Source organism: Myotis lucifugus, unplaced genomic scaffold (assembly GCF_000147115.1).
Source record: "Myotis lucifugus unplaced genomic scaffold, Myoluc2.0 scaffold_80, whole genome shotgun sequence".
Taxonomy (NCBI): Eukaryota; Metazoa; Chordata; class Mammalia; order Chiroptera; family Vespertilionidae; genus Myotis; species Myotis lucifugus.
The window spans coordinates 2,841,310-2,852,027 of record NW_005871128.1 but is presented as its reverse complement, the minus strand read 5'-3'; the positions used below and the strand labels follow the sequence as shown (position 1 = coordinate 2,852,027).

The 10,718-nt window shown below is 40.3% G+C and overlaps 1 protein-coding gene across 8 annotated transcripts in view; it reads right to left on the bottom strand.

The window, feature by feature from the left end:
• The window catches only part of ZNF451 (zinc finger protein 451), an 80,542-nt gene extending 70,030 nt beyond the window's left edge, over positions 1-10,512 (bottom strand). For 6 of the 8 annotated variants that reach the window (XR_002829778.1, XR_002829779.1, XR_002829780.1 and 3 more), the window contains exons 1-3: positions 9,537-10,512; positions 8,977-9,060; positions 1,261-1,341 (exon numbers count right to left, since the gene is read on the bottom strand). Coding sequence is in view for 4 of the 8 variants with exons in the window: in XM_006090717.3 (XP_006090779.1) it covers positions 1,261-1,341; positions 8,977-9,060; positions 9,537-9,557 (186 nt within the window). In the remaining 4 variants the exon portion in view is untranslated. The remainder of the gene's footprint in view (positions 1-1,260; positions 1,342-8,976; positions 9,061-9,536) is intronic. The other 2 variants (XM_023755581.1, XM_014457572.2) reach the window with 1 other exon arrangement.
• Positions 10,513-10,718: the final 206 nt, after the last annotated feature.

Here is a 10,718-nt window from a genome sequence, read left to right as displayed (position 1 = left end):
CCATTGTAGAATCACTTTTAAGCCCCTTTAAAAATTCTCCCATTCACTCTCCACGAATAACAAAACTTTCCAGTTGCATAGTCCTACTTTATGGTTTGTAGTTTTCAAAGAGCTCAAATATATTTTTGTTACCTCATTTCATCCTCACAACAACCCTGTGAGGTAGGTACTATTTTTATTTGATAAAGAAACTAAGGTTAAAAAGCTACTTAATTTATCCAAAATCATAGAATTAATAAGGAGTAAAGCTGAGACTAAAACCTAGATATTTTCATTCCAAGTCCAAGTCTCAATCCTCTTATTACAGAGCAGAAGCTTCTGGCCACCTTGAACAAGACCAAGGAGTTCTGTAATCCACCAAGAAAATAGCCCATTAGTAGCAATTTGGGCTACAACAAATGTAGGACAAGAGTGTTACAAAGGGCTCAGCTGCTTCAGTTCTCAAAGTAAAGAAAGTATTAAAGGGTCAAACCCACAACCAAAAAAATCACACCTAAGAGAGAAAACTCCAAATATGGGGGATAGAAGAGGTTAAAAGATGTGATGTCTAAAGTAATATATCACCTATAACCCTTCCTACATGTCATTTTCTAAAGGATCTTCACATATTCTTTCTTCCAAGATAAAACAAATTTTCTGTGTCTACATGGTTCTGGATGAAAAGGATCCAGTTCTATAGGGCAACTGAAGAGAAATAGGAAAGGAAAAGGACACAAGGAGCCAAAAAGCTTGCAGTTTTTATTCCATTTCCCTTTTATCAGATATCATCACCAAGGCTTAGAACTTTCCTGTGTCATGTCATCCTTTCACACCCTCACTGAAAGTGAATAAACAAAACTAAAAGTAGGAGATATTCTGGGCAAATAACTCCTTAGACTACCTATATGGCCCATCCTAACAGAAATGGGCCATCCTCTAAAGCAGTGATGGCGAACCTTTTGAGCTCAGCGTGTCAGCATTTTGAAAAACCCTAACTTAACTCTGGTGCCGTGTCACATATAGAAATTTTTTGATATTTGCAACCATAGTAAAACAAAGACTTATATTTTTGATATTTATTTTATATATTTAAATGCCATTTAACAAAGAAAAATCAACCAAAAAATGAGTTCGCGTGTCACCTCTGACACGCGTGTCATAGGTTCACCATCACTGCTTTAAAGCAATAAACACAACCGTCATTGATCTGATAACTCTCTTTAGAGAATGCCTATTAAATGACCGAAGTAAAGAAATACAAATTAAATATAATGTACTTACATCACTATGAGAGGTGCTAGGTTCTTCATCATCACTGCTGACCAGATCAATATATTCAAGGACAGGTCTTAATGGTCCTTCCTAGGAAAGAATTGAGCAAATTAACAAATCATGAAGAGTTATTCAAACTAAACTAGCATTTTAAACAATGTTTGTTGGATTGGCAAAAATTCCTCTGAATTCCTTATGGCTGGCAGAAAATAATCAAAATGCAGAGTAAAATATTCAGAGTATGTACATGAATAAGAAATGATGACGAGAAAAAAAAGAAAGAAACGATGGCGAGGCCTAGGAGGAGGACCCTAAACCCCGATAAGAGTATTGGGACTATGTCAATTAATACAGAAACAGACTATAAGGACACAGATATTATGAGCCAGTACTTTTCAAATGTGATGGGTATCAATGGTTTGTTAGATATCTAAGCTCAAAACCATGGAGTTCTTTGACCAAGAGCTCAGCTTTATCTCCCATTTCTATAGAGAAATATTAAACCTAATTCTTCTCCATCCTTTCTTTCCATCCATACTGACTTTTATCATGAACCAGGCCTTGAATGCTAGGCTTAAAAGCCTTGATTTTATTCTAAAAGTCTTGATTTTAGGTTAAAGAGAATAAAAACTAACATGGGAGTAACATATGAGACTTGTGCTTTAAGATAAATCACATAAAGAAGTATGAAGAGTGGAAAAGGCAGAATTAACCAGTCCAGACACATAAAAATGCAGAACTAAAGTAGTGGTGACAGCAAGAATGGTGTGGTGGTGCATATAGAAGAGAATATATGGGTATAATGGAGAGGTGGGGGGAGGGGGAAGCGCGAAGATTGGCAAACAAAATCCCAACAACAACTAGAAGTAAAAAAGTGATCCCCTAAGGTTTCAAGCTTGGGTAACTAGAAGGATACTAATGCCATTAATATAAATTTGGAATACAGAAACACAATGCTGATATTCTTTTGCACGGAATGATGTGATATGCCAATGGCACACAGAGGTATTTGGCAGAGCTGGAAATGCAGGCCTGTAATCTGGATGTATGAAGTAACTGAGAATAGAGATTGGGGAGTGGCTCCCCTAAAAGCCTATTAACTGTAGCTTTAAATTGAAACTATGAGTAGCCAAAGAAAAGAGCAAAGAGGACAAAGAAGAATTCAAGGAGGCTCTTGAGGAAATGCTAGAATTTTAGAGGACAAAGAAGAATTCAAGGAGGCTCTTGAGGAAATGCTAGAATTTTAGAGGACAAAGAAGAATTCAAGGAGGCTCTTGAGGAAATGCTAGAATTTTAGGATTCGGGAAGAAGAGCTATGTGGGTAATCAGAGATTGGAAAAGAATCAGGAATGCATAAATCCGAAGAAGCTAAAGATAAAGTGATCCTCGATGAAAAGTTATCAATGCTAAATATGACCCAAAACACCAAAAAAAAAAAAAGTGTCACTGAATTTGGCAACAAGATTTTGAGAGAGCAACTATCAAGAAAGTAGTGAGCACAGAAGCCATTCTCTAAAAATTAAATAGAAAATAAGGCGGCAAAGGACATGAGTAGAGAGTATTCTTTAAAAAAAAAATCTGGGGGGGGAGGGGAGGGCACGTGCTAGGGGGTGGGGGTGGCCAGGGAGCGGTCAATGGGGGGAAAGGAGACTTATGTAATACTTTAAACAATAAAGAATTTAAATTTTAAAAAAAAATCTAGGAAGGAACATAGGAGGGGGAGAATATGGCTGAAGAAAGATTTCTTAGGATAAAGTTGACTGTTGGCAAGCCAAAGTGATTAATTCGATGGAAAAACAGAAAAAGATTCTAGATCTGAAGACAGAAGCTAAGATCTAGTTAAAGATCCTCTTCCTGAAAGAAGCATCCAGTCTAAAAGATAGCTTGTTTCTCCCCCTGGGCTACAACTTCTCTGCAAGCAGAAAATTACTATCCTTGAAGGTAGTGATCCAGAGAGCAAAACTTTTGGGCAGGAATCATGTAACAAAGTAATTGGGATTTTTGCTAAGCTATAAAAATGGAAGTTTAAAAAGGAGGAAAAGAGGGACAGATATTCTCCAATGTATTGTCGACAGAGGTACATCACCTATTTTAAGACTAAAACCTACCACTGGTATAAAGATCATCAAAATCATATAATTAATCCAAGAAGGAAATAGAGTAGATAAAAATAACTTTGACTGTTTATATAATTATCTGAGTTTGCACTATTCAAGAAATTTGCATTAAAAAATTTTTATTACATGCCCACAGAAATAGCACACCAAGAAAGTCCTCAGGTTACCAGAAAAACAGAGGTAGGGACAGAATTTCCACGAACAGATAGTAGGTAAAGAAATAAAGGAGATGAAAGAAAGTAACAGGCACAAAGCAAAAAGTAGAATGGGCAGAAAAAACAGGATAACGAAAATGGTCACAAATAGGATTAAAAGATAAGTCACGAAATAGGAGAAGATGCAGAAATGAAAACAGACAAGAGAAAACTACCAGAAATTTACTACTGGAGGAACCATTGGACTGATATGCACAACCAAGCAATGGCAACTTCATATAATTCACACTAACTAAAAAGAATAAAAAGAAATCAGGATAGGTAATCCAGACGTGAGAAAAAGCAGGAGTCATTTAGGATATCTATTCATTACTCAACACATAATTATGGAGTTATGATAGAATGGTAGGAAAGTGTCCGAGGCCTCCAAAAAGACAAAGAGGCTGAGTGGAAAAATAAGAAAAGGTAAGTACCCCCAAGGAAAAGATTACTTTATAAACAAATACTCTAATTTCCACAGTGGATATAGAAAAACTTCCACCATAATGAGGGAATCAAAACATTTTAGTACTCCATTTATTTTCCTACTAATCAGTAACATTTGTCATCCTGCCCTATAAAGGGATTGTGCTAAACTTTTCACGCACATGATTTTATTTAGTCCTCAAAATTACTGACAAGGTGAGATACTGAATTACTATTATCCCATTTAACAAGTAAGAAAACTAAGTGAGATACATACCTGGTTCTCTAAACACATAATTGGCTGTGTGCCCAATGCAACTCTGAAGTAGTTCAAAATATACATAATTTTTTTAATAGTGGTGTGTTTTATTTTAATTTTAATATATATTTTTATTGATTTCAGAGAGGAAGGGAGAGGGAGAGAGAGATAGAAACATCAATGATGAGAGAGAATCATTGATCGGCTGTCTCCTGCACAACCCCCCACAACCCAGGCCATGTGCCCTTGACCAGAATCGAACCTGGAACCCTTCAGTCCGCAGGCTGACCCTCTATCCACTGAGCCAAACTGGCTAGGGCGATACATAATATTTTTAAATCCATGCTTATTATCTAAGTTTCTGAGATAAGATACTTTTCAATAAGAGAAAAATGATTACCTGCTACTATCCCCAACTCTGAGTAACTCATAACACTGACCAATAAATAAACTCCCCAAAGAAGTAATGTTTACAGCACAAAGACCAAGAGAAAATAATTTCTAATATTTATAATGACTGCTTATATCCTTAACAAGTATATATGCATGTGGTCCTCCATTTACAAGGTATTTTATTTGAATATGCTCCATACATCAACTAGTAAACGGTCATTCTTTTTTTTTTTTTTAATTGATTTTTTACAGAGAGGAAGGGAGAGGGATAGAGAGTTAGAAACATCGATGAAAGAGAAATATTGATCAGCTGCCTCCTGAACACCTCCTACTGGGGATGTGCCCGCAACCAAGGTACATGCCCTTGACTGGAATCGAACCTGGGACCTTTCAGTCCACAGGCCGACGCTCTATCCCCGGAGCCAAACCGGTTAGGACTAAACCGTCATTCTTATCTCCTCTGTACCAACACCAAATCAAAGGATTCTACTTCCAAGGCCACACAATTTAGGAGCAGAAGCACAGGCACAAGCAAAACAGATTAGGAACACAGTTGAATTAATAATCTAAGTTTAAAAACAAATTTGTTTTAAATAAAGGTTTCATTTCTGTTATTAGAAAATTGATTCTCACACAAATTCAAAACACCAATTGCCAACTAACTGGAAAGTGTTGTCAATACACAAAGATATACACACAAAAAAAGCTTACCTCAGTCTAAAACAAATATGGATTTAACCACAGATGCAAAAATCTAATCTAAAATTCTAAATAATTCATTTGGGTTTTTTTTTTCTATATAGGTAAGTTAGGGGCATAGTTTACTTCTTCAGTCCTGCCGAGTTCAAAAATTTCAAATGGTTCCCAATTGCCTACTTTAAGTTCAAATGTAGTCCTCAATGCAAGATCTATACTATCTAGCCCATCCTTTCCTCTCCCACTTGCAAAAAAAAAAATCTTATCTTCCACAACTACACAAAAAATTGCTTTTCCAATTTTGATGCCTTTCCTTATTTCTTCTAAAAATAACCTCTTAAACACGTACAAATACTAAATGCTACATATGGCAAAGTAGCAAACTGAAGGACTTTTTTTTTTGGTGACAGCACCATGTATTTTTTATAAAAGAAATTTTCTACTAGAATTATTTACATAGTTCTCATCTCCTATTTCATGTCCCACACTAAAGTACTGACATTTTTGGGTGAAATGTATTTCCAATTAATATGTGTAGCTCCAAGGTACTTAATTCATGACTCCGCATATTATGAGCTCCAACATTTTTATTAAGCTAATTATAACCCTTAAGACACCCAGACAAAAGATATCCTATTTTTTGATTTTTATTTTTTTGCCTATGACCCATTCTACTGCTGGTGAAATATCACTTGAACTATGTGCTCAAGTTATTTATGAAATTATACAATTTCTTTCACTATTTCCACAGGTTCAACGATTCCACATTAAGCCAATAATCTTGGCTGAAACATAAATCTCATGTGTTCTTTTTTTTTTCTTAAATCCTCACCTGAGGATATTTTTTCCATTGATTTCTAGAGAGTGGAAAGGATGGAGGGGGAAGTGAGGGAAACAGAAAAGGGAGGAAGAGAGGGAGGGAGGGAGAAACATTTAAGTTGGTTGCCTCCCGCACAACATGCCTCAACTGGGACTGGGGATCAAACCAGCAATGGAGGCAGGTGTCCTTGACCGAAAATCGAACCCGTAACCATTCAGAGCCAGAGCTGATGCTCTAACCATGCAGCAAAACCGGCCAAGGCTCATGTGCTGTTCTCAAATTTATGATAGGTTGCCTCAGCAGTTTTTATACCTTTGTATCTAGAGTAGCTCTGTGAAAAAGCATGTCATGGGCTTCTAGGCTAAACAATTTTCTGTGAGTAAATTAAAATATCCAGTTTCAAAGAAAGACATAAAGATGGCTGAAAAAAGAGTCATGTTACTAAACTAAACAGAAAATGAGAGAAAAAGACCTAAATGAAAAGTTTTTGTTAGGGTAATATTCTGTTTCTTGATTTGAGCACTGTTTACACAGGTGTACTGGCTTTGCAAAAGTCAAACAGTACACTTACGAATTGAGTTCAATGTTAATTTCAATAAAATATAAATGAAAGGGGTCATTTTGGACCTCTACATCTATATTTTTCCTTTCCTTCAGCATGCTGTTTAGTTTCAGATTCTATTTCTGCAAACCACAGAAAGAATGATGTGCCATCATATGGCTCAAAGATTAAAAAATTAAATTAATTAACAGCAAACTAAGAAATCTAAACCATAATAAATCAAGAAATGACATCATAATGCTCTTTTCTGTATCTGAATTCATCTTAAGTTAACCAGGGAACTGTTTATTATTTAATTGGATAAGCATTACCTAGAGGATAAGATTGGGTCACAGAAAGAAGTAGAAGAGTCTGTCTCTAAATGTATTTTAAAATAGAATTAAGGTATCATTGTCATTTAGTGTTATCATTACAAAGGCAGAGGGAATGTTGAATAGGCTTCTTCTCATATTATAATTGTACATGGTACATATAATTCATTTGTCCATTTAGAACTATCAAGCCTTTGAACCTATAGTTGAAAACAAGAGTAAATATAAGTTGTGTCAAGCTGGATACACGAAACTGATTGTATATTTTTTATTCTGATGAAAGATATAACAGATTCTCTACATTTAAAATAAAACTTAGAGTTAAACTTCAACTTAATACAAGCTTATATTAGTCACAAGCTACAATTCTTCATCCCAGAGTACCACAAAAAATATTTTTAAAATCTTATTTTAATAGATTCCGTCAGTGACTTTCAAAGTAAGCCTGTAGTTCATAAAGAACTGTGTGTCATTCTTACTTATATTTGCACAAAATATCAAAATAAGTACTCTCCATTCACAAATATACCAATACTCAGAAAGAACCTGAAATATTTGTCCTAAAAAGCCAAGGAATTCTGTTTCTAAGCATACTTCAGTCCACAGAGACTGGGGGCAGGATACAATTCTTCTAACCTCCCACAACCCAAAACTTTAAAAGTTTAAAATAAAAAAGAGGACCATATACGCTAGCACTGGAGAAAAAGCCACAAATGCTCTTGTGAAAGACTCCTACACAAACCCATTAACACACAATACAATAGATCATCACATGGCCCTAATGTTGTGATACTATCGAATACTGTTTAATAACCAGTTTTCCGAAGTTGCCCCAAAACAAACACAAATACTCTGTTAAAGAAAAATTATACACCTTTAATAATACACCTCAACTCCAGTATTCAAAGGGTACTTTAGAGTAGCGGTATTCTCCAAGCAGAGCCCTTGTCAGACTTTGTTTTGGGTGAAAATCTTCCCCAAAATACATCAGACCCACTTTCTCCCCAAACCAACGCTTTAAAAAGTGTGGTCCAGAGATCCGTCCATCCTTGCATTTTTTTTTTTTCCAAAATGAAGATTCCTAGACCCCCACCTTCAAATTCTGACTCAATAGGTCCAGAGTGAGGCCCAGGAATGTATACACTTATTACGAATGCTTGGAAACGGTCTCGACGGGAATAAAATCAGAAAACACAGTGAGTTCCTGGTGATGCAGGTATCTTCTTCATTATGCACATCAACTGCACTACTGTGCTGTAACATCGTGACCTCAGAGATCTGTGACACCTTCAAGCTAGCTGCCTCCACGTGAGGAAGCTCAGGTTTTGAGTTCTTACAGCCCTCCTCCTCCCTCTCTACACCCTTCCTCCTCCTCAGCCGTCCCTTCTCCCTCACCTGGGTGGCTCCCCTTACAGTGGTTCTCAACCTTCTGGCCCTTTAAATACAGTTCCTCATGTTGTGACCCAACCGTAACATTATTTTCGTTGCTACTTCATCACTGTCATGTTGCTACTGTTATGAATCGTAATGTAAATATCTGATATGCAGGATGGTCTTAGGCGACCCCTGTGAAAGAGTCGTTCCACCGCCAAAGGGGTCGCGACCCACAGGCTGAGAACCGCTGCAGGCTTAGAAGCTACTCCTGACCCATTTCGATACACAGCCTTAAGGGACCAGAACTCGGCCCGAGCCAGAGTAGAAAATGGCCCTCGGTGGAGGCAGGAGAGGAGTGATGGAGCGCACAACGCGGCCTCCGCCGGCAGCCTTTGTGATGGCCACGGAGGTGGCTCAATTCCCTCCCGCGCTGCCACCTCCACACTGTCCAGCACCCGTCGGACATGCACACGTATTGGCTGGGCGATGAATGAACAGGCGAGGTGTCGTCCCATAACCGCTTACCACGCAGTCAGTCTTCGACTCCGAAAAACCCGAAATGTGGCTACTTACACTCACAAACTGAATGTCATCTTCATTCTCATCCGCTGCGGACTCAGATGCCCCAGGCCCCGCTGGAGGGACAGATCCTATTATCTACAAAAATAAGCCAGAACACGCTTATCTATACAGCCATGTACTTGCAGGAAGAGGTTTTCCCCAAAAGGAACGAAAAGGGAAGAGCTCCCAAAGAAACTTAAGGGCACGATTCCACGCAAACCCGACGAAGAGCAGAGCTCCCCGGAGTCGGGTTATGCCTCTACCTTCGTAGGGGGGTCGGGACCAGACGGCGAAAACCAGCCACGGGCCCCTCCGGATCCCCCCGGCGGCTCCAGGACGAGGGACGCAGGCTCCCTGCCGAGGAGCAGGCCGGTCGGCGGAGCAGCCACAACAAGGAGCCTGGGGCCCGGCCGGGGGCCGGGGCGGCCATTGTTGCTGCTGGTTCCTGCTCAGACCTGCAAGGTCCCAACGCCGGCTCGGCCGAGACGCCCAGGGCATCGCCCCGAGGCTGCGGCCGAGCACCAGGCCTCCGCCCACAAAACACAAAACCCTGCGCGGCCCCCCTCACTCACCTCCGGCCCTGGGTCTCCCATTTCTCCGACGGCCTCACTGACAGCACCGGCGCTGCTGCTGTCCCTGTGGCCGCCGCTGTGGCTGTTGTCCCCGCCGCCGACACCGCCACCGCCACGACCTCCCTTCCCGCCCAGCTCCGCTTTACGCCGCCGTGACCCGCCCCTGCGTGAGCGCCGACGCCGCCGACGCCGCGGGCCAAAGAGGTGCAAAACCGCTTCAGAAGGAGGAGCGGCCGGCTCGGGCCCGCTATCCTCCCGATCCTCTTTACCACGGTCCCGACCTCCCTTCTCCCGCACCGCACAGGACGCTGGGAATTGTAGTTCTCTCGTCGCACCCGCGGACGCCCGAGCTCCGTTGGAAAAGAGCGGAAAAGGGCCTCCAGGCCCAGCGCATGCGTTTCTCCGCGGTGACGTCACAGCAGTTCCACCGAGCGGTGGCTGGGCTTGGTTCTGTTGAATAGAGATGTGAAGGAGGTTTCGGGTTGGGTTTTGCGTGGTTGTGGAAGTGAAGGTCACTTAAAGGTGGTGATGGGGACGGATGTCTCCGTTTTTCTTTTTTGCAAAAGGCCAGGAACGTGGAGCTTTAGCAGAAGTCTGAGATCAGGAAAGGAATCTGATGTGTTTGACTAGTATATCACTCAAGGGCTCCCCAGCATGTAATACAGCCTGGGAAGAAAATTGAGGACTAGCGCTCCAGGTTAGCATGAAGGAAACGGGCAAAGCTAGAGAGCCCAGGGCCCAATAGGACAGGAAGCTGAGGCCCAGCTAACCTGATCACTAAGCCCCAGACCACGATTTTAAAATGTACTTTTAAAAGGTGTTCATGCCCTGGCCGGTTTGGTTAGAGCTTTGGCCCAAGAACCTAAGTAAGGGTCGCCCGTTGGATTCCTGGACAAGGTCATGTACCTCGGTTCCTGGCTTCTGTGGGAGGCAACCAATCCATGCGCCTCTCTTACATAGATGTTTTTCTCTCTCTCTCCCCTCCTTCCTTCCACTTTAAAAGCAGTGGGAAAATATCCTTGGGTGAGGCTTAAACTATATATATATTCTCAATTATTACCTTTGTGAAATAAAATAGTTGACCTTTTTACAACGTTCACACTCAAAAAGAAGTCAATAAAATAATTCACTTATGTTCAACTATGTGTTTTTAATTTTTTCTCACATAACACCTTACAAAAA